Consider the following 24,780-nt stretch of genomic DNA (forward strand, 5'->3'; position numbering starts at 1 on the left):
GAGAGATATCTGCCAAACTGGGGACTGCAAAACCTTCACTGAGGTCCTGAGGGTTAGGTCCCAAGACCAACTGCCAGCCAACTTCTCAAGGTCGTGGTGACTTTGCCTTCCTGGAACTGATAGTGTTTAAGGGAAGACTCTGGCTCTCACAAGCAATGAAAGACCATAGTGTTGTCATGATGGCTCCATGCATGGAGATCTTCAAAATGAAAGGTTAGTGAGGTCACTTCAAAGTCAACATTATTCTCTCAATGAAGACATGGTTGCCAGTAAATATTTAGAAAATGGAGGATATTATTAAGGTGCTCTGATGCTTTTTTTTTCCTTTTTGAGACAGAGAGTATGCAAGTTGGGGGGGGGGGGGCGGCGTGTAGAGCAGCAGAGGGAGAGAGAAAAAGAATCTCAAATAGGCTCCATGCTCAATGCAGAGCTCCATGCGGGGTTCCATCTCAGGGCCCTGTGATGACAACCTGACCTGAAATCGAGAATCTGACGCTTAACTGACTAAGCCATCCAGGTATCTCAACTTTTGTGTTTTCTAATAACTTATCTTTAGAACTTTCAGACTCACTGACTCCAGAAGGTTACCCTGAAATGGGCTGAGGACATTTGACTACAAACCATTATGCCACCAACCCATAGATAATGCAGGTTATACGACCACATGTTATTTTCATGAGGCCCCTGGATCCTTTCAGTATATGCATTGCCTCCTTGACTTATGTGCAAATGGAGATCCAGAACATGGGATGTAGATTTGAACAAACAGTGGAAACACTTTCATGGTCCTAGAAAATGATCTGTAAATCCCATGTCCTTTGGAGAGCCCATGAGAGACTCTGGCCCTTCTTCTTCCTGGTCTTTAGCTTCACTTACATGATTATCTATTGACCCTGGGCCTTGTGCTAAGGATATAAAGGGGTAAAAGATTTGTCTCTTTGTTTTTTGTGTGTTGTTTGTGTGAATGTGTGGTAGGGGTGGGGAGGCTAACATATAATAGCTACTGGACACTTTATTGTGCCATTGTGCTAATATCTTTTTTTAAGATTTATTTATTTATTCATAAGAGGGATCCCTGGGTGGTGCAGCGGTTTGGCGCCTGCCTTTGGCCCAGGGCGCGATCCTGGAGACCCAGGATCGAATCCCACATCGGGCTCCCGGTGCATGGAGCCTGCTTCTCCCTCTGCCTATGTCTCTGCCTCTCTCTCTTTCTCTCTCTGTGACTATCATAAATAAATAAAGTAAATAAATAAATAAATAATTTAAAAAAAAAAAAAAAAGAGACAGACACACACAGAGAGAGAGAGAGAGAGAGAAAGGCAGAGACATCGGCTGAGGGAGAAGCAGGCTCCTCGCAGGGAGCCTGATGCAGGACTTGATCCCAGATCTTGGGATCACACCCTGAGTTGAAGGCAGATGCTCAACCATTGAGCCACCCAGGTGTCCCTTTGCGCTAATATTTTTCATGTCATGATGGTCACCACAATTCTCCTGAGTAAAGATTATCCTCATTTTACACATGAGCAAATTGAGGCTGAGAGAAATTTATTTTGTTTTGTAAATAACCACAATTCCACAAAGAGTCTTAGAAAAACCCAGTCACCTCACCCTCTTATTATAGACTATAAACATTTTTAATCTTTGCCCATAGAAAGGTACATGTGAATTTCTCGCTTTTTAAAACTATAAGCAAATTTAAACACCTTTTAACATGTATGCTCATCATTTTAATTGTTTCGTAAGCGATTTCCAGCTGATTTCTTCGTTAGGTGCCAGAATTTGGGAAAGTGCTTAAGAAAACGGATGTTTAAGCATACTGACATCGGTTTGAGTTCAAGCTCCATCTCTAATAAGCTACAAGAAAGCGATTTAATCAACCTGCACCAACTTCTGCTCTGCAAAATGTGGAGAAGAAGAATACCCCTGTCATAGAGTTCTGCCAAAGTTAAATAAGAACTTGCATTTAAGGTAGCTAGCACATTCTGGTTTTAGCACATTATAAAAACTGAAAAAACAGAAAGCAGTTATGATTTGTCTATTGTGCCTTAAGCTGTTTTGCTCGACTTTTTCCTCAGTGATTTAAAATACCTCTTTGGATACCAAAGAAATCAGTCCTTTGTCATATTTGTCACAGTGTTTTTCTAATGTGTTGCTTTGTCTTTTTTTAATCTGGTTTATAAATTTTTAAATATAAAATTATATATTTTACATGACCAACTTTATCAATGTTTTCCCTTGCTGATTTCTAGATTTGGTAGCACTTACCAAAGACTTCCCTAGTCTAGTAACTTGATACCAACAAACTGAATAATTGATATTCTCCCTACTCCTTCCTCATGCCTTTTTCTAGGCTATTCTAAATTTACATATATATATATATATATATATATATATATATATATATATATATATGTATATAGGTCCATTTCTTACTACTTTCTTCTGTAGTAAAACTTTTAGTTGAATGTTTTGGAGGGCAATTTCATGCTTGTAGAAATGTTATTCAGACTCCCTGAATGCTCCAAATTATGTCATGGCAGGAAGTTTAATCTACAGATCTCTTTGCACAGGGATGCAGGGGCAATGCATGAATGTCACAGTAATGGTTGCTAGTACTTACAAAAGGAAATAGCATCAATTTCCTTAATAGCACAATATCTAAATAAAGGGAAAAATCTAAATAGATGTCTACTTCGTAGTATCATGCAGATTTTTGTTTTGTTCAATTCAGCATTTATTAAGCATCTACTATATACACAGAGCTAGGTAACCTTTATTCTCTCTTTTTCTGAGCATACAGTTGCAAGTGTATATATCTTTAAAAAAAACAATGAAATAATAAAAAGGGCACCCACACAAACTCCCTTACCCCTCAACACACAGGCTCAAAGCTAGGTAAGTGAAAGACAGTGAAAAAATAAATTGCATAAATAAATGTGGGTATGTGTCACATATATGCATATATATGTCTTTATTAATAAATTTACACATGTACAAAAACCACACATAGAGGTTTTTAAACTGAAAAAACCCTCTGATGGATATACTCTAAAATGTTAATGGTAATTCAATAGGATGGACAGAAGGGGAAGAAAAGGAAGTAGAGAGAATAAAGGAGAGCTTTCTGTTTGGTTACTTTTATCATGGATGTGCACCATATTTACAATAAAAATAAAAACAAAATTAAGATATCATGAAATCAACCAATTAAAATTAAAATAAATAAGTAAAACCAAATATCAACTTTTATGCTCTAATTTTTTGGTTTTTGTGTTTTTGGAAAACAGAGACATAGTAGCAGATCCTGGGTACAAATCAATGGCTAGGTACCAAAATTAAGAAGGTTCCTGACTGGGAAGACAAAATAAGTTAACACTTTATATTAGGCTGTAAACTCTAGGGTAACAACTAAAAGAATAGCAAAAGAGTTGGGCAGCCCGGATGGCTCAGCGGTTTAGTGCCATCTTCGGCCCAGGGCCTGATCCTGGAGACCTGGGATAGAGTCCCACGTCCAGCTCCCTGCATGGAGCCTGCTTCTCCCTCTGCCTCTCTCTCTCTGTGTCTCTCATGAATAAATACATAAAATCTTAAAAAAAAAAAAAAAAAAGAGTGCTTACACTCTGATAAAAAATACAGACAAGAAAACAAAACAGAACAAGGACAAAGAAAACAATAAAAGCCACAAATTTAAATCTAAATATATTAATAACCACACTAAATTTAAATGGACTACTAAGATTTTATCTAATCTTAAAGGAAGTAATGACACCAGGCTTATGTAAACTCTTCCAGATAGTGATAAAGAGAGAACACTCCCATCTGTTGTATGAGGCTAGAATAATCTTCTTTCCATTAAGAATTTAAGAACAGAAAATTATAGCTCAACTCTCACTGATGATCACACCCAAAGCTCCAAAAATCCTATGCAAAGTAATAGTAAATAAAATATAGCAATATGTGAAGAGAGTGTGTAGCATGGCAAAGTTGGGTTTATTCAATAGGTACAAGATTGCCTTAAAATCTAAAAATGAAAAAGAATAATAGACCACATTAGCAAAAATAAAGGAGAAAAAAAAATATCATCCCAATGAAATCAGGAAAAACGTTTGACAAAACTCACATGCACGATAAAAATTCTTAGTAAACTAAGAATAAAGGGGAACTTCTTTAATCTGACAAAGCGTCTTTACAAATGACTATTGCAAATATCATTCCTAGGGTAAAAAGTTAAAAGTTTTTTTCTCTGATATCTAAATGTTCACCAATACCAATTCTGTTCGACATGGTATGGAGCTGCTAGCCAGTATAATGAAGCAAGAAAACATAGAAAAATGTATAAGGATTAGAAAATAAGGAAGAAAAAATTATTCCTAGATAAAATGGTTATGCAATAGAAAATCTAGAACAATAATCTTCAGATAAAAATTAAGATAACTAAATTTCCCAAAATTTATAGATACAAAGTGAATGCAGGAAAAATGTATTCACTTTTATACTCTAGTAACGAACACGTAGAAAATTAAATATTTAAAAAAGAGGCTATTTGAAATATCATGAAACAAATCAAATATTTAGGAATATACCTCACAAAAATGTGTCAAACTTTCATACATAAAACTCTAATACAATATTGAAATAAATTCAAAATGACCTAGACAGACTAGATTAGTAAACTTAAAATATTATCAAGATACCAATTACTTTCCAATTAATGCAATCTTTATAAAGATCTCAACAGTTGTTTGTGTGTACAAGTGTGGGATGTGTCATGTGTATTAGTGCTGAGTGCTAGAAATGAAGATGTGTATAGATACTGTCACAAACACCCTGTCAGTTTTGCTCTCCAACAGCCAAGTCAGCTACCTCTTGTGTTTTCCTCTCAGCAACCCACAATTTTAGTGGAAAGTGTTTAAACGGCTCTTTTTTTTTTTACAAAAAGGAAGACACTTGCTTTTTAATTTTTTTTTAATTTAAGACACAGAAAGCCAAGGCAGTTTGCCAAAAATAATATTCATAATAGTCAATATTCTTAAGTGAGTAATACATGCCATCCACTAGTCTGAGCTCTTCATATACACTAATTCATTTAATTCTTTCCAAAATATGATGAAGTAGGAATAATTATTACTCCCATTCTACAAATGAGGACTCTGACTCATAAAAGTTAAATAACTGGCACCAATACTCTCAGTATGTGACAGAATTGGGACATGAATTCAGAAAGTCAGTTCAAGAGCCCACTCTCACTACCTCTATAGTAGGCACTTTAGAAAATGTAAAAAGGTGCATTTTTGTTCATTTAATTTATTCAATACTCCTTTTTATACTGAGGGCTTAGTTCAAAGACATTACACTGTAATTCCCCTAATACTCAAGAACTTACTAGACCTTCTCTCCATTAACATGGAATATCTTGGGCTGGTTTCCACAGAACATCCAAAGTTTAAAAACCCTGGTAAATCTAAGCTTTCCATCTCAAAATCAAACACTTTGTTATACATTTGCACAGGCTTCCCTAGTTTTCTTGATTTAAGAGTTCCCTGAGTTCCTAAGAAAGGAATACCTGACATGAACAGTAATGAGACAAATGAGCCAAACCTTTAATTAGTGGAAAAAAATTCAACGAATCCCCTTCCTTCATTCAACCATTCAGGCTTACTGACATGTCCTAAGAATATCATTTTCAAAGTTCCAAAGCACTAAACAAAAATTATTGTGACCACAACCAGTAAAGGTAAAGGGCTCCATCCTATAGATCTTCCCCCAAATGGGTGTCCTGCTAGTTGACCTTTATGCCCATGGAGCTTTGATTTTCCTCACTTCCCAAGGTAGGACAAATAAAATCTTCTGACTCTTCTACTCATGGAAACAGAAATGACTGATCATATAATCTTACAGATTATTCTTTTGTAATGAACCCCACGTGATGCTTTTGTTCATGAAGCATGGTTTCTACACCAGCTGGTGAACCTGTTCCTCACACCTTGTGTCTGGCCTTTTCCTTGGTCTTTCTGCCTTCATTCTTTGTTCCTTTTGACATATTACTCTCAGAGTAAACACCAGGTGTGTCAGTCTGTCACTCCTCATGTCCTCACTGTGATTCAAGATGCACTCACCTCCCTCTTCATCTTTACTGCCTAGTATTTTTCAACGTCTTTCCCATCCAGAGAAGTTCTACTTCTGATGAATGTGCCTTCCAGACCTTACTCTGGAACATTTGCAGGAATGATTTCCCTGTCTTAGGTTTCTGATTATCTCCTCCTCTGTGAGACTTCCCTAACCACTCAAAGATACAAGTGTTGAGGCCAACACTCCATAATGAGAGGACATATGAAATATAGCACCCTCTGACCATCCAGCCTGCTGTCTGAGATAATATAGATGCTACACATTCAATTAATGCTTGGGTCTGTTATATACACACATTTGAAATTTGTATAATATGAGAGAAGGTAACTAGAGAAAGTAAAGAGGAGAAAAAGAAGATTTAGCTTGTGCCATGTAAATGCAATACAATTGGGGTCTTCTGGGTCAGTAACTGGAAAGCCTTGCTCTGAGTGTTTCATGAAAGCTTACTCATTTACTAGTTGCCAGAAGTTGGGGAAAAGTTTTCCTGGTCCTTCACCACTGAATTACAATGGAATTCCAACAGAGTTACACATGCCACCCCACTTGAATACCCAGCAGGAACTTTCAGATCACTGCAGTAATGAATGGCCAAAGAATTAATAGGAGTGGAGCCTTATGGGCCTTCCTTCCTGTGCTGCAGCTGGGCAGAACAGTACTCTGTTCATGGCTGAAAATACGTCTCAGACATGGCCACCACAGCTGTGCCCAACACAGCTGTCCCTCAGATGCACTGGAGAGATGGGGGCCTGTTTCAATCTCCCTGCCTTCTGCTGTCATCAGACATGTTTCCTTGACCATTATCAATGGCACAACAGCCCCATTTGTCTGTTAGAGACCTTCAAGTGTGGAGACAGTTTTACCAAACAACACGACCTTCCTTCCTCAGTTCTTGCCCCCACTCCACATCCTCTTATCCTTCTTGCTGCCAGAATGTCCCTCATCCAATTTTTTTTTTCATGGCCTTTTTCCATCCACTCAAGGTCCTGTATGACTGGCCTCATCTCTAAGCACTGCCACTACCCTCCACTGCCTCATAGACATACTGAAACCCTTACATCTCCCAGTATCTAGCACAGACTTGGGCTTTGAACCTTTGCACAAAGTCCCACTTACTGCAGTCCCCATTCATTAACTCTTTGCTCAACTATCTCTTCCCATGATCAGACACGCTGATAAGATGTCCCTCCTTCAGAACTGTCCCCTGGCTTTCTCTCCCCCATATCCCTTTTCTGGGCTGGTCAGACCACTCCTGACACCCTGTCTTCTCTCTATCTTGCATCAATGCAACTGAATTCTAATTCTTATTGCTGTTCTCCCTCACTGGAAAATAGATCCCTAGAGGAAAACGACATGCTAGGCTTCTTTGCTCACTAGTTGTGTGACCTTGACCTGTGATTCCATTTCCTAATCTGTAAAATGGGTACATTAAAATCCTTAATCCATACGCCTGTGGGAATCATTTACTCTGATTCCAGCCAGCAACTTCTTAAAGAAATTACTATGTGTGAAGGGTTTACAACAGTGTCTGGCTGGCATATAACACAAGCTGATGTTACTATTATCATGGCTCTATGGAATATTTCTCATTCTTAGACCAGATCAGTGCCTGACACTCAGAGAGATAAAGAGTTAATGAAGGAAGAAGTGTAACGCCCTCTTCATTATTTGACTGTTTCCTATTGTCATTTAGGTCTTTATTAAACAATTTTGAAGGTAACTTCAGAAATCATTTGTCGGTTTCTGTGAAATCTAGAAAAAGCAAGTAGGCATTAATATACGTAAGCAAAAATCCTCCTGCTCTTTAGTTTTTCTTCTAAGACATTAATAACAGGAATAGTAGCATGTAAATTCAGTAAAATTTACAATCTTTTAAAGATTATTAATAGCTTATTTTATAAACAAAATACATTTAGCATGCCAATAATAAATGGTCACTCCAGAGCAACTGGATTTGATAATCTGAGAAAGATCAGTATCCATACAAAGTTCCATATTAGCTATTTGTATTTCCTGATGTTATAATTTACTGATTCCCCTGCATCTTAATATAGAAAACTTTCCCTTGGCTGTTAGTACTAATTTTAATTTCCTCTTTACCCATGCAATTTCTTTCTTTCCTTTTTTTTTTTTAAGATTTATTCATTTGAGAGAGAGAGAAAGAGAGAGCACAAGCATGTGCACACAAGTGAGAAGAGCAAAGAGAAAGGGTGAAAGGGTGAGAGAGAATAGCAAGTAGGCTCAGCATTGAGCCCAAAGCCCAAATTGGGGCTTGATCTCAGGACCCTTAGATCATGATCTGAGCTGAAATCAAGAGTCAGATGCTTAACTGACGGTACCACCTAGGCACCCCTACCCATGCAATTTCTAAATATTATCTTCTTTACTTAAAGACACTATCATGGAGGGCAGCCCGGGTGGCTCATTGGTTTAGTGCTGCCTTCAGCCCAGGGTGTGATCTGGAGACCTGGGATCGAGTCCCACAATGGGCTCCCTTCATGGAGCCTGCCTCTCTCTCTCTCTCTCTCTCTCTGTCTCTCATGAATAAATAAATAAAATCTTAAAAAAAAAAAAAAGAAACTATCATGGACAATAAAATAAGAAAAAAAGTATTAATCTTTAGAAAGAACAACTTGACATATTTTAGATTCAAAAGAGGAAATAAGTTTAAAATTAAAAGAAAAAATATTAAAAATTGCTCTGTTCATTGGTACCAAGTGAAGAACAAGTTACACAGAGTTCATGATGTCTAAAACAAAGTAAATATGAATCATAGGGTCTTTTTCAACTGAGACTACATCAGAGATTTAGTCCTTGTGACCTAAGGTGGGAAGTGAGAAGCTATGGGTTGGATTTTAGTCAACTCTAGCCTTCCACCTGTTTTTGTAAATAAACCTTTGTTAGAACACATATCACAGTCATTCATTTGATACCTAAATGAATGATGCCTGCTTTTATACTTAACAGAGTTGAGTAGTTGTGATCCACAAATGAAAATATTTATTCACTGCCTCTCATAAAAGAAGTCTGTTGACCCCTCAGACACCCAAGAATGTGATGAATTAACTTCACATCTTTGCATCCACGATGCTACTAGCTATATATTACTCATTGGTAAGTTGAGAAAGAAAGCATTTACTGTGTTCTATGTTTCAGTTGAAAACGGCAACTTGAGAGCATATTTGCTACCCTATTTATTTCTGAATAGGATACTCCTTTTTTCTTAATCTATAATTTATCACCCAAACCAGGATACTTTTGAGAGTGAAATAATTATGCTGGGGCAATTGGTGTGAATTGACCATATGGTCACCCCGGTTCCAAAGCACTACCCAACTGTGAAGCTGACAAGCCCAAAGAACAAACCAACAAATATAAATACGGTTTCTCCAACACTGTAGCTTTTGTTTTTTTGTTTTGTTTTGTTTTTGCATTTACTGATCCCTGCCCTCCCCACCCTCTAACCTCCACTGTCCTCGATGATACCAGCTCTGCTTCAAATACAACACAAATGTAGAACTTACTTTTTAATTCTTTCTCCAAAAGAAGCCATTTCCTCCAAGATGTTTTGAACAGTTGAAACAATATCCTGTACCATATAGATTCTTTCAATTAACCCTTTTTTTTCAGATTCCTAGGAAACATAAAAGCAAGATTTAGCTCAATCACTTCATTTGTATCATCTTGCTATAGAAATTCATATATCGTTATAACAGTTATTATCAACAGAATGACTCCAAGAGACAAATCACATTTTTTCACAATTTAAAGTATTTATTGACTCCAAAGAACTGTGTTGCCCACTCATTCAGACACAACCATTCTTCTCTACGAAAGCTACGGCTTCTCTCAGAGGACTTGGCAACCCCATCCATCTGGCTGACCCTGATTTTCTGTCTGGCTTCACACAGTTACCTGCCAGCTCACCTTACCCCGGTCCCTCACAGTCCTTCAGAAATGTTTCAAGCAGGTGACAACATGGTATGTTGGAAATCCAGGTGATATGTTTCCTAGTACTGTGGCTTCTTTGTCAAACTCTGCTGCATTTCTAGTCATGTTTTAAACCCACTGCAAGTCTGAGGAACATTTCAGTTATCCTTTGGCAACCACCTCAGAAACAGAGTAGGCACCTGTAGGCAGACTCCATAGTCACTTCTGGAGATTGCATCCTACACAGGTTATTCCCTGGGAGGATGTCCAATGATTGACTGGCTTTTCCTTCATGAGGTAGAAGCAAATACAAGTTCATCTTCCTCAGTCTACAATTTGTCATGTGTAACAGAATTCAGCCTTCTAAGAATATTGTCCTTACTTTGCTTATAAAAATATGTCAAGTGTGTTTTAGCATGCTAGGCAGCTAATGCTTATAAAAATAATTTAGAAATTACTCAAATGTTGGAGAAAAGATGATTCTCTAATGACTGGTATTTTTACACAATTTCTTATATTCTGATACCATATTTTACCTCCCTGGGAACTCTACTGTAACTGGGATTTAGCTAGTATCTTCTCAGCTCTTGCCTGTCTGGGTCATTATAGCCACAACATCTAATATATAATACCTAAAACCTCAAATTTTTCTCTATCTAGAATTTTACTTGAGTTAGAATTGCACTAAATTATGGAGCAAAACCTTCTAAACTGAAGAGAACATTTGGGGCACCTGGGTGGCTCAGTTGGTTATGCAACTGCCTTTACCTTGGGTCATGATCTCAGGGTCTTGGGATCAAGCTCTGAGTCATGCTCCCTGCTGAGGGAGGTTTTCCCTCTCCTCTCTGCTTGTGCTCTCTGCTGCTATCTCTGTCTCTCTCTCTCAAATAAATAAAATCTTTAAAAAAAAAGAGAGAGAGAGAGATCATTTTAAGAATAATCAATATGGCAGAGATGTCAGGAAACCACAAACTTCCCTTCTCACACCTGTCCTTGTTTATGAAGCTACTTGGCAGAAACAGACCACAGAGAGCGCAAAGGTTAGAATGTACCACCGCCACCCCCTCCTTAGTAAAGGGTGCAGGGATGGTTTGAAGACCCCTTACCATTAAGCGCTGAACTCCTTAATCTAAGCATTCCGTATAGAAGGAGAAGGCAGGCTTTTTGTGTCTTCTTGCTACCTCAAACTAGCAAGGCATTTTTAGATTTTCACTGCAATTTAAAATTCCTTATTTCCCTTACTCTGTAATTCCTCAAGCAGCTTGCATTAAAAATTAGATATGCTGCCAGAGCAACCTAATTCATACTCAGCAACATCTATTAATGGGCACAATGGTGAAAACCCATCTCTGTCTGCTACATAAGTATTCATGTTTATAACGGAGGATTTGAAAGCACCAGGGAGTTTGACCCAAAGGGCAAAAGTAGCTTCTTCTTTTCAGCAGCATAGACTTTAGGTCAAAACAATTTCTTGGAAGATGACTCAAATTTCCACGTGGCTCCACTTCATAAAAATATCCATTGACCGTGTGTGTGTGTGTGTGTGTGTGTGTGTGTGTGTGTATTCCCCCCACCCCCCTAATGAAACACCCAAATGCTGAGGTTCTGGTCATGAAGAAAGTATAAGTTTAGTATATCAAAATAATAAATTATTGTCACAATGTCCTTTTACTTTTTGATGTACTTGATGTTTTAATTTGCATATTTAATATTCAAAAACAAGGCTAAGGGTCCCACCATATCTAGGCTAACAGGATAGTAATTTGAAGAGTGAACGTAATCAGAATCACATAATTTTAAAAATATTTATGAACTCTCAACTTGATTTAATCATATTGGCAGATCCACATAATTATTTCATTTTATTTTTACAAGTACGTTACTTCAAAAATTTTAAAAGGCATGTTTTATGTATATTAAAATGAAACATTCATGTTCTGTGAACATTTTTAAATGGTACATAAAGGATTATTATTTGTACTACAGATTCACATATTTAACTGGTTTCCTAGTTATATATGTTTATAATCCCAGGTGAGGGTACTTTTCAAAAGAATGTACTTTTTAAAACCATCTTTTTACATATTTCATAAAATTGTTCTTAATCATCTTCAGAATTGCACTTAGTAGTCATTAAATTGACACCTTTAATTGACTCTACTGTGGATCATAATTTTAATTATGAAAATACTATCTCTACAGGCACTGAGGTACCTTGAAACCTCACACCAAAAAATGTGTTACATGGAGAAAATTATCAATTTTAATTTTTAAATATTGATATCCATATATATATATCTCAGCCCAAATATTTTCAAGGGCACTGTATATCTTTGTAATCATTCATATGAACTTATTCTGTTAAACATTTTTTCAGGACAAAGCTTCAAGTAAGTTGTATCCTTAATTCATTTGGTGTTACACAAAATTAATGCTTGTAAATAAATGGTTTTTCAATTACCTTTCATTCTTGCATAAAACAGGTATTTATTCTGTTAAAAATCAAAAGTCCCCCCCCTCCCCCCAAATTGAGTTATCCCAAAGGATAGCTTCAGAATTAAACACTGGACCGGGCACAGCATTTAATATCATAGTTTACTTTGTGATGAATATTCCTTGCTTTTCTGAGAGAAAAAAATGCAGTGTCTTTTTTTGCCAGTTCTTTTAAAATTCACTTCCACTCACAAAAGCTTTTAGAAATGAAGTTACTTAGTATTTCAGTCGTCAAAGATTTTGATTACAAATTTCCAACTGAGGCACACCTGGGTAGCTGAGTCAGTTAAGCATCTACCTTTGGCTCAGGTCATGATCTCAGGGTCCTGGGATGGAGCTGGCATCAGGCTCCCTTCTCAGTGTGGGGGTCTGCTTCTCCCTCTCCCCCTCCCCCCTGCTCATGCTCATGTTCTGTCTCTCTCAAATCTAAGTAAATAAATAAATAAATAAATAAACAAACAAATAAACATTTCCAACTGATTATGACCCAAATGCAACAAAAATAGATTTCTTTTTTCACAGGAGTTCAATAGCTTTGGGAAATGTTTAAGTTGACTAAGAGCTCTTCAAAGGTTCAAACATTCCTAAACTCAAATTGGTGACCAGCAGCAAAAACAGCATACATTGTCACACTGAAGTGTATTTTTTATATTTGACACCTTTGCCACAAAAAATTTGTTGTTGCTACCCAACACTGTATACATAAAATGTTTGTAAGTGTAGACACTTCAGCTTCTAGTCAATCAGTGAAGCATTATCATTTGTACACAATCATGGATAATCAGGGCACTGTGGCCAATCCCAAGTACACTTCTGCCTCATAGATTCCTTTGTTTTGTAAGAATGTCTTATTAGTCATGATGCTGTCCCCCATCCAAGTTTGCATTGATACTATTCCTACGAAATTAAATAATTCTTAATTAATGCTAAATGTTTCAACTAAATTTACAATGGCATTCCTATGTCAGAATGTTACCATTTGTAAAACTAGCAGAAGCTTTATTTTAGTTCCATATATTGGTTGAAAAAACTCAGAACAATTTTACAATTAATTTATTTGATATTCTGTTTGAATCATTTGATGGCACCCAGGTAAGACTGCCACCATTTGACTCCACCCATGATTTTTTTTTTTTTTTACATGTTGGCACTATTGGAGTCAACATAATAAGAGCCATCTTGCTATTTTTCATACGTGTACAATGAAACCTTGGAATGAAAAATCAGATAAATGTAGAACAGTCATTTTATTTCAAAGAAAAGCCATACTCTACAGAGAGATATGTAAACAAAATGTTTCGGCTACACAAATAAAAGCATGTTTCCAGAAATAGTTTTCTTAAAGTAACTGCTAGCTATTGAAGACTCTTTAAGCAAATTTGTAACTTAAGTTTACACACACAGGTGATATGATCATAGCCCCAGGGGATGGACAAGAAATGTAAACACATATCTATCAGTTAGCTCATCAATAATTATCTTGAGAAATAGAATATTATTACTTGATTATTCTTTTTTTTTTACTTGATTATTCTTTTTTTTTTTTTTACTTGATTATTCTTAAACATGAACTCTACTTTATGATTTACTCACTGAAAAAGTTTTATCAAACAGTAAGGAAAAAAGTGAAGATTTACTCAATGGAATGAGTGAAGCAAAACATATTAAAAGTGTTCAGACTACTACTTATTCTATTATCCATAGACTTTTTAAATTCTGCATATATTTAACATACATTTACCCTGTAATTTTTCATCTTTCCCACTAACTCCACCAGAATTGACAGTTTGGAAACATTATGCATCCTATAGATTTGGTAATTGCTATGCCCCAATAGGCTGGCATGCCACATGGCTGATTGGGGTGGGAGTATCAGATGCTTCTCCACCACTTGCAAGAAGGGGTGAACTCATCTGAAAGTACTTTTTCAACAACCATCCACAAGCTTTCCTTTAAAGCTAGGCTTTAGTGACTTTGCCCCTGAAAAGTATCAGGAAAATTAATGGGTTATCCCTGATTGCTTGCTGGATTTAACCTGGTGACAATGAGATCTCTGGTCACTGCACATGTAACCCCTGGGCTTTTAGTAAAAACCATGGCAGAAGCAGAATACAAGTCTAAGTAATTTATTCCAGTGTATTTGAATGTAAATATTAAGTACAATATTTAGTACTTAAACAAAATGGGGAGAAAACAGTGAATGGAAATTTTCTGGGCAAATAGGGACATGTGGCATAGGATTCCAGAGCAAGTGTGTCTCCATTACAAGAAGTCCCTTAAAAAAAAAAAAAAAAAAAAAAAAAAAAAAAAAAAAAAAAGGCAAGCTCTAGTGTCTAGTGACCATTTCACAAGGTAGGGATTCAGTTCACACTTGTTCTTTTTTGGCATTTGCTTCTTTGATGTCCGTGTGTTTCTGTTTTCTTTCTGTACCACAGAATATATAATTTTGAGATACCACATTCAGTTACATATTGATACTTACTTTTTCTTTCCAGCATTATTTTGCCCAATACTCATGAGAGGAGATGTTAAATGATGTCATTTGAAAATATTTCAAAAATATTTCTTTCCATTTTTATATTTAAGAGCTGGGGTAATCAGGGATTATTTGCACCAAAAGGTGAAAAGTTACAAGAAACACAAACAGACCAACCATCCATAGGACTTATCAGCTCTCACCAGGCCTACCCATTTTGTAAATAACCAGCTAGGGGTCGGAGAGAACTGGGTTCAACTCTAACTTGCCATTAATCAGTTCTGTGATCATGGCAAATTCCTTACCCATTCTGAATCCCCATTTTACTATCTGGAAAAAGGGAGAGCCTAATCTTTTCCCAATTGAGTGTTTGAAGAATTAAATATCATTCGTATCATAAGATATGTAAAGGACTTGGTACACTTTGGGCACTTCATAAATATAAGTCCCTTCCTTTTGAGAATGCAAAAAGATAAAAGAATGAATAACCTTTGGTCTAGTTTAAAGAATACTGGGGTTAATTTAAGTTTTGAAAGCAATGATCTTCCAAGACAAGTCTACTCATGTTGCCCTGCGTTGTATGAAAGATCATCTGGCAGTTTTATCTGCATCATGCTGGCTTTATTTACACGTCTCAGATTGAACCATGGAATGTGGTGATAACAGTTTAGCAAACACAACATTACATCTGCTGCTGCTACCAAATTGCCTGGGAAGAGTAACAGAGATCCATTCAGAAAGACAGAACTGTTATCACATGTGCTCATGTGTTTCCTTAACATAGGAGGCTTCTGATTTATAGAGGGAAATGTGTAATAAAAAAGAGTGGGGGCCACTGGTGTGATTAAACAAATGCACAAAAAAAATGTGAACAACTATATGCACTGCACTTTTAGAGCCCTGCATTTGAGAAAGAATGGATTTTACTTCGTATTACAAACTTGAAAAACCAACGAGGTGTAAGTCAATTCACATGATTTAGGGTCTACTTTGTGATAAAGCATGCATCACAACATAATGGAAGAGAGATGAGAGCATGAACTTATCAGAGATAGAATTCCAATTTCATAAGAATCCTTTGTTTTCTGACATACAGAAAGAAAGACTGGCACTCACTGTAAGAAAAATGATAACAAACTCCATCTCTGAAACCTAAAGATGCATATTATCATACCAGAGATGGGTGTAAGATCACCTTTTACTTCATTGCCCATTTGTTTATAAAATGTGAGAAAAATAAACTTGAGTTTTTGGCTAAGTCTGTATGCAGTCAAATTAAGCACATATCATGTGCTTTCTTTATAAGCAAAACCAAAAATAAATCAGGAGGCAAATCCATCCTTCTCCAGGCCTTGTTCCCACCCCCACTCCCCCCAAGGCTCCAATGACTATAGCACTGTAGGTGCAATAAACCAGCTTGGAGCCTCTGGGAGAGAATTCACACCATCAAAATGAATTTACAACTTGGAATTAATTATATAATCAGTATGTTACTTTAAATCTTTCCTACATGTTCTGATTTAGGAAAAAATCCTCATTCCTCTATTAATTACCTAAGCAAAGCCAGGAGACAGTCCCCAAAATTGACCATGTCAGAAAAAATCCTTTTTGACATGTTTAAAAATTGAGTAATATTTGTCACAGAATGGGAAGTGTCCCCAAAAGGGATCAACACATTGGGATCCCTGGGTGGCGCAGCGGTTTGGCGCCTGCCTTTGCCCCAGGGCGCGATCCTGGAGACCCGGGATCGAATCCCACATCGGGCTCCCGGTGCATGGAGCCTGCTTCTCCCTCTGCCTGTGTCTCTGCCTGTGTCTCTACCTCTCTCTCTCTCTCTCTGTTAGACTATCATAAATAAATAAATAAAATTTAAAAAAAAAAAAAAGGGATCAACACAAAATTCTGTCTCAAGACCTTTCCAATAATTTCAGCCATCTAGAAGAAAGACACAAAAATATAACTTTTGGGCTTTCAATGGGAATGTTTGGTCTGTTTTATCCTACAGAGTATTAAAAAAAAAAGCCAATAATTTGAAAACTTAAAGTTATAAACACCAGAAATAGATTCAGTGGAATTTAGCATGGGAAAAAAAACACACACACAACAGAAAACCCCAAACCTCAGTAGTATCTGTCATAGCAAAGCATAAGAAGCAATATTTCTGATAGATGAGATTAAAAAGTGTTCCTTGTGAAGCCTGGATGCCTGTACTGGGAACCTCCTTTAGGACTTCTTCCCATGAGATATGGGGTGGGTCTGTGTGCAAGCACGCTGGCACATGTGCATGTGCACACTCGTGTGTATACACACACACAGCGTCTACTCTATGGTGTATGCTCTTTCAATAGGGGTAAAATTCTGTATTTTCTCGGGAGACTACTTCTTTCTCAAGTATACTTTTGCTTATGGAAATGAATATAAAACAGATCAGATTTTAAATCAATATCATTTCTAAGTGGTTTTTAAACTCTATTCATTACAGAAAGCATTTCCACAGTTACTGGTATTTACCAACATGTTTGTCTTTCTTTTTGGCTTGCAACAAGAATCTCATCTGGTATTATGTAGAAGGGCTGAAAAAAGTAAAAGAACGAACAACATCAAGAAGATGATGTTGATAAAACACAAATGAAAAATTGGAAACTGTCTAAAATAATTATTTGGTATTTAGCCCTAGGAAGATTGGTTTCTCTAGGCCAATTGACAGATGCATGCATGCCACCCCAGAGCAAACAGGGTTAGTGGTTTTCTATAAATATGGAGGTAGTTCTCTGTAACTACTGTGGCTAAACACACAATGAGCTGCAGTTGCTGACGTTTCTATGTGTGTCTTGTAGTTTTCTTTGAGGTAGGGAGTGAGAAGGGCAGGAGATAGAACATTAGTGCAGTCAAGCAGTGCAACAAGTAATTCTTATTACCTTAAGATTCAGCAGCAACATCACCTCTGTCAGCATTCCTGATTCACACACACACTTCCTCTTCTCTGCCCAACCTAGTGTACAGACTTTAATGAAAGTAGCAACTATGCTATACTCTGATTATTTACTTAGAGGATCATGTTTACAGTTTTAATCTTTTTACCTACAGAGGCTTGGAGATGGAGAAAACAGTCCCTTTCATTATAAAATGTTCCACAAATATACAATGCAGAAAAATGAACTGATAAATTAATGGCACGTTTCCAGGACAGGGTGGCATGGTGAAAAATAAATCTGATTTAGGTTAGAACTGGATTTGAGTTTTGCTACTATCCTATCTAGTTAGTTTCCCTTAATTTGTAGATGGGGAAAATAATATCAAATTTAATGGTTATCTTGAATACTGGATGAGCTAAAGTATACAGAAATAGTCTTCAAATAATAAACCCTCCACCAATATTAATTATTTTATAAATGGAATTATTTAGCTAATACTCAAAGCAATCTTGTTTTATATTATTATCTTTGCTTCCTTTATTACTTATTTTAAATTATTACTTTTCCCTTGAGAAAAGAGAAGGGTCTTTACCTATCAATTACATTGCAAACTCACTGGGTAATCCGGATTTAGGGCAAACCACAAGGGAACAGAGAGGATTTCATTACAGAAGGTAAGAAGAACAGCTACTATCCTCAGAAAAACAATGACCTGTGGATAATAGAAATACAATATCCAAAGTATTCTACATTAGCATGATATAAACATTTTAGGCAATGAGAAATATCTAGACACAGTATAGTCCATAAAACCAGAGCCTCTGCCTGTTAGACTGTACATAAACTAATAGAAGGATAGATAATCCATCTAATTTATAGCCTGGTATATAATATTTCACAATATTTGGGAATAACACAGTAAGTATAATCCTTACCATAGAAATAAAAAAGAAAATACACAAGTATTAGGAATATTAGTGAGCCTGATACTAGTGGGATGAATAATGGTTCAAAGGGTCAGGTTAATGACATTTCTGGATGACTTTAAAAGATAATGAAGCCAATACATTTTTTTTTTAAGAATGGGGGTTTGTATTTAAAAGAAAAATTTAAGCAAGTCAATGTGTCAGAGAAAAGACTGCATGAAATAGAGAAGCCAATCCCTTCTCATTCAAAACATGCATAAACTGATGATTAAGAGTTGGCTAGAATCCATTTTAATATTAAAGTCTTGAAAGTAAGATGGCATGGTAGAAATTATAGCAATTAAATCACTTCATCACTAAAAATAACATTAAATCAAATTAAAAGGAGTTAAATCAGAGCAACCATTTACTTTCTCTCTCTGAAAATTATCCTTAAACATGTCCTCTAAAATATGCCCTGTATATAGATTGCCTATGCCCTGTGTATGTATATTCAACTATTGCTAACCTTTCAAAGATATTGTCCAACTTTGTATTTTCTTAAAAATACCACACTTTATCATTTTAAAGTACCACTGCTCCATTAATAGGTTAAAAAATCACTAATCAAACCAATTTGCTGTGTTTGAGAGCATTCTTAAGATGGTGCAAAGGAATCATAAACCAAACTACTGTCACTATGAGACTGTAAGAAAACTTCCTCCAAACATGAAGGTCTCCCCTGGTTGGGACACTATAGATCATCTTCTCTCTCTGGAATAAGAAGACACAGGGAATGAGGCATCATGGGCCGCATCATGGGTCTAGTACATTCAAAGGACTCTGCAGATTATATTACAGCAAAAACTCCTTCTAAATACATATGCCACATGCCTCTTTCCCTAAGAAGGTTCTGCCTGGGATCAGGGGACAATCCATTTGGAGAATGGAAACTATGTTAAACTGAAATTGTTGGTTTAAAATGTACTAACTTTTAATGATGACATCCTAATTTGTGAAAAGAACACAGAGATATAATATTCATTTGTACCCTTTCATTATAAAATGCTCCACAATTAATTCACAAAAATGCATTAGATGTTTATTTTCTCAAAGAAAAACATCCATATCTGTTTTTCACCCACAACTGATAGAGAAGGGCAATTTTCCCCCCAAACACTGTAAGACAATTGTGCACTCATTGATCATCCTAGAACAGATCATTCAAGTCCTATTTCTGACAGCTGAGTTAAAGACACACCAATTCACAATGCAGGCCTTACAGAGCAGTTTCTTTATATTATAGCATTAGACAGGATCTTTTTTTTAATATGTGCCCTTATGATTTCTGCTTGCTGATGTTAATAGTAAATACTGAAATATTCTATGTAAGCACTTGTTGGGCTGGAAAAAGAAACTCTAATGCAAGTATTTATACCTTCTGCAATGAAAACAAGATATTATTGCTTTGCGTGACCTTTCCTAAGCACGGGATACAGCATTTTACACAATAGTTTCTTGGTTCATGCTTCAATTACTGACCTTTACTGTGCAGAAAATTAATGCAATTTTCATTGTAATCCATCCGTACAAATAAGGTCCATATAGAAGAATTCCACATTTGGAATCTAATACAAATAGGAAATGTCAGCTGATTGCTGTTGACTGAACTTGGCCATTATCTGTTTATTCAGGGCTCCCCAGCAAACTACGCTTGTAACAAGCAATTTCTTGCGTGGGCCATCAAGAATAAGAAAAAGAGATTTCCTCTCTCTTCAAAGTTTGGTTTGTACAGTTAGTTTCATAAAAGCCAAAATAGTAGTTACCTGAAGATTCTATGTTATATCTGAAAGTACACACACACACAAAATTGTGCACTCCAATTTGCCTTTTCATACAGGTCACCACCATGGACTTTGGACAATGAGAAGGAACAAGAGGCCACAATGATGTCATTTTACAACAACCGCCCTTCAGGACAATAAAAGTATGACAGACCACAGACCGAGTCCTGGTCTGTGCATCAGAGACAGGCAGAATACAGAACACGTCCATCTCCCGAGGAAGCTGTGCCGTGGGGCCCCGAAATGCTTTCATCTTCTGCAGTTGCCTGGGATTGTATTTGGTGGGAAGGGGTGCTGGCAATTAAGGAATGTCACTTTCAAGATGGATAGTTTGGATAGAAAGGAGTTTCCTCTCTTCTTCTGGTTTGGAAGGAAGTGGCTGTGTGTTTATCATTTGTAAACAGCTCATTACTCACTGGGTGTGTTACAGTTCCCAGAGGCATGGTCTGTCATGTCTAACATGCAACAGAAGCCAGAAAGGTTCTGTGGGTAAGCTCTTCAATAGAGCACACTATGGAGGGTCCAGTGCCCGGATGTGCTGGTCTATGGCAAGTGCATCTCAGTCATGGCATCTGCTCTATGTGGAGAAGAAATGATGGGCTTGTAATATATATGTGGATGATGTGGGCTCCAGAAGTCTTAAACTTGAAAATCCCTCTATACTTTACAAATCTCCTGGAGATGTGAGATTGAAAAGATATGGATAAGGACTGCAAAGTTCACCAGTCTCTAACAGCAGATGGGTTGTGTTAGGCAGAAAGACATATAAATAAAAGTCAAAATTTCATTTTAGATTTATTCCTTTGGATGATTTCATAGACATATAAAATTGAGGAAGCAAACAAATACGGCCATGCTGTGGCCGTTAAAGGCTCTATGAAAATACTACAATCAAAGTATTTCAAGAACGGAATTGCCCTGAGGGAAATGGGGAATGTCCTAATGCCAATGCCCTGTGTGTAGCAGGTTTGGTACACCTACCCTTAGGGAGGGCCATGCTTGCATAAACACAAGAGCTCCAAGGCTCCTCCATGTAATGGTATGGTTCCAACTCAGTCAACCTTGCCCAGTAAGGCTTGAAACATAGCCCAATTGGCTCTACTTCCAGACTCCCAACCCCCCCAGACAATCCTTGAGGCACCCCACTAGAAAGTTGGCTTGTGACAACCACTGATCCATGGCCTGAATTTGTTGCTTGCCAGTACATACCACTTGTTCATTCATTTCCTTTTTGTTGGATGCTCTCCTTTATCAGATGGGCCAAAGACACACAGTCACAATGATCTCTGAAGGGCAGATGACACCCTCTTCTACAGAGGGCTTGTTTTACCAGACATAGCCAAACAGAAGAAAACCTCCCTCACTTCCAAGCCTTGGTAAATAAAATTTAGAATTTTGCCTCATAAAAGGTTTAAAATAATTCCATTAATACTTGTGCTTCTTTTGGTAAAACATCCCATCATCATGCATGTTAGCTTAGCTATGCTTATCTTTCCTGCTCAAGGAGTTAAATGTTAGTCAGAAGCAACTCACATTGATTCATCCAGAAGAAAGTTGCATCTGTGCGACCTTATTCTGAAACGAGTCAATTTTGTTTAAAAAATATATTTTATTTTATTGTTTTGCTATTAATGATCATTTTAGCACAACAAATAAGATTCACTTTGTAATTCACCCAATTTGCTTCAAATGGCCAAAACCATCTGGCTCACCCAATTAATTTTAAGGCTGTTTGTGTCATGGAGCCAGTGTTTTTTAATTCATGGCTATTTTCTGGGTATTTTATATTGGATACTTAACTCTTATGATTCCCTGTTTTGCCCTTCCCCCCAGTCCTGCAAGCCTCCCAGGCATGGCCATCACAAACCCCATACACCGGCAGATTCTATGGGGCTGGAAGTCCATTAAGCCGGTAGCATCTCATTTGGCATTTTCACTTGTTTCATTTTATTCCAGAAGGTTTGTCTGAAAGCGTAATGACAACAAAAGCAGCAGATTTGAAGAGATTCTCCCAGGAGAAGAAAAAGGACAGATGTACGCAGACATATAGCTGAAACCATTGCCAGCAACAGCTGGGAAACTGACAGGCTCTGAAGTGGGTGACCACCCCACAGAGTGCAGACGGGAACCTAAAGGAACAGCAATTTTACCTGATTTACTTTTGACTTCCTAGACTACCTCTTATCTACCTTTTCTACACCAAAGGGGCAGGCTTTTGCGATCTTCACTCGCATCAAATGACAGGCCTCCTGTAGGTACACTTTTTATCATATTCCAGTAATTCCTTATCTTTTACCCTTTTTAATCCTCCCTTAATAAGATTTCTACAAAGTGATATCTTTTATAAAATACAAAAATGTGACTATACCAGACACTCCATAGTACTAAAATATATATATATGGTTTGACTCAACGAGAAAAATGCTCTCTTCTGACAATATTAACAACATCCCCATTCATGAGCTTGCCTAAGCACACTTACCTTGTCATCTTCAACCTCCTCTTCCTCTATGTCTGTGCTCTCCTGCAAGGAAAAAAACCACAACTGGTTAATATAACATCCACTGCAATGACAAAATGCATATCAAATCCATACACACTTTTTGCGTTTTCCTACATAACGGCAATACTAGTGTTTTTAAAGTACATGATAGCCTCTTAAAAAATAATGCTTTTAAAGTTCAGGGACACTGTGGTAAGACCATGAACAATATGTATAATCTACATAAAACTTAACTATAAATAAAGCTATTAGGCGAGTGCCCTTTGAAGGCATCCAGCTTTAAAAATGCATTGCTGGGCTGTACTTTCTGTAAACAGTTTGTTCTTATTCTGACAAATGAGCCAACTGCTATGTTAAGGCTGAGAACACCATACTCGGTTTGTGCTAGGCTCATTGTTATAATGACTGCTCTTTTCCTCTGGGGCCATTACTGCAACATTAGACAGTAGGAAATGCATTAGTCTGAATATAATCAATCTCAAGAATAAGTTACAGGTTTCTGTGAGTTATTATTGTTTTCCCTGGGATTTGGGGATTTGGGTGAGGGCAGGTGAAGCACCCTCAGGCTCTGATGGCCACTAACAGGCACCTGGCTTTAGTTTGGGGGTGCCAAAACACCAGGTGCTGTGAATAGGATTTTTTGGATGGGTTTAGAAATCTTGAATGTTTACCAGGTAACTTTTAATCATATTGCTGCAATATTTTAAAGCCAACACATGTTGGTACACAGGGGGTTCACTAGCTCAGACAGCATGCTAGGTACTAGAACACCAGAGTCTGTTTACAGCCTGAATGCTTACCTTTCTGCTCAACCACCTTGCAAAGGTCAGGCATCTGTTAAGATGCCATTGTGCCAGTAGTAAGCATAATTGTCAATAGCATGTTCTTAAAAAAAAAAAAAAAAAAAAAAAGAGTAATTCTGAAGTATCCAGAGAGTACTCTACTATACTCCATAAAATCACTGAGCAGTTACCAAGCAATTTCTCCAGGACTGGTACTCCATTACCTCCCAGAATTCCATGAGTTTCAGTTAGTACTTTCTGTGACACTCCACTGATGTTGGAGAACTCACCTATTCACTGTTGGCAGCACACATGTTTCATGAAAGCAATTGGGTAAAAACACATGTAATAGAAACATGTGATGGGAGGAAAAACATTGGAGTTAGAAGTCCAGCTTGGGGCAAAGTCTTCAGCTTGGGACACTGTTCAAGGACTTTATACTATATGACCTTGGGCAAATCACTTTGCCCTTCTGGACCTTACTTTCATCAAGCATAAAATAAAAATAGTAATTCTTGTCTCCTTCATGGTGGTGCTATCAATATTAAAATAAGTAATAAATTTGAAAATGTTCTGTAAATTTAAAAGATTTTATACACACATTTATAAGCACATGCACTTAAGTGTTCTTATGTATGCATAAATATGTATATGCATATTAACATCCCATTCGTGAGCTTACCTAAGCACACTAAGCATACATATATATGTATGTATGTATATATATCTGCACATATGCACATATATATGCTATAAACATACAGATCATGTATATAGCTGAAAAACAAAATCTGACCATAAAAAGG

General features: G+C 36.9%; 1 protein-coding gene across 11 annotated transcripts in view; it reads right to left on the bottom strand.

The window, feature by feature from the left end:
* The window catches only part of MCTP2 (multiple C2 and transmembrane domain containing 2), a 245,083-nt gene that overhangs the window by 11,558 nt on the left and 208,745 nt on the right, over positions 1-24,780 (bottom strand). For all 11 annotated transcript variants that reach the window (XM_025437491.3, XM_035714286.2, XM_035714285.2 and 8 more), the window contains 2 exons: positions 23,172-23,213; positions 9,651-9,760 (listed from right to left, as the gene is read on the bottom strand). In XM_025437491.3, the coding sequence (XP_025293276.1) occupies positions 9,651-9,760; positions 23,172-23,213 (152 nt within the window). The remainder of the gene's footprint in view (positions 1-9,650; positions 9,761-23,171; positions 23,214-24,780) is intronic.

Source organism: Canis lupus, chromosome 3 (genome assembly GCF_003254725.2).
Source record: "Canis lupus dingo isolate Sandy chromosome 3, ASM325472v2, whole genome shotgun sequence".
NCBI lineage: Eukaryota > Metazoa > Chordata > Mammalia > Carnivora > Canidae > Canis > Canis lupus.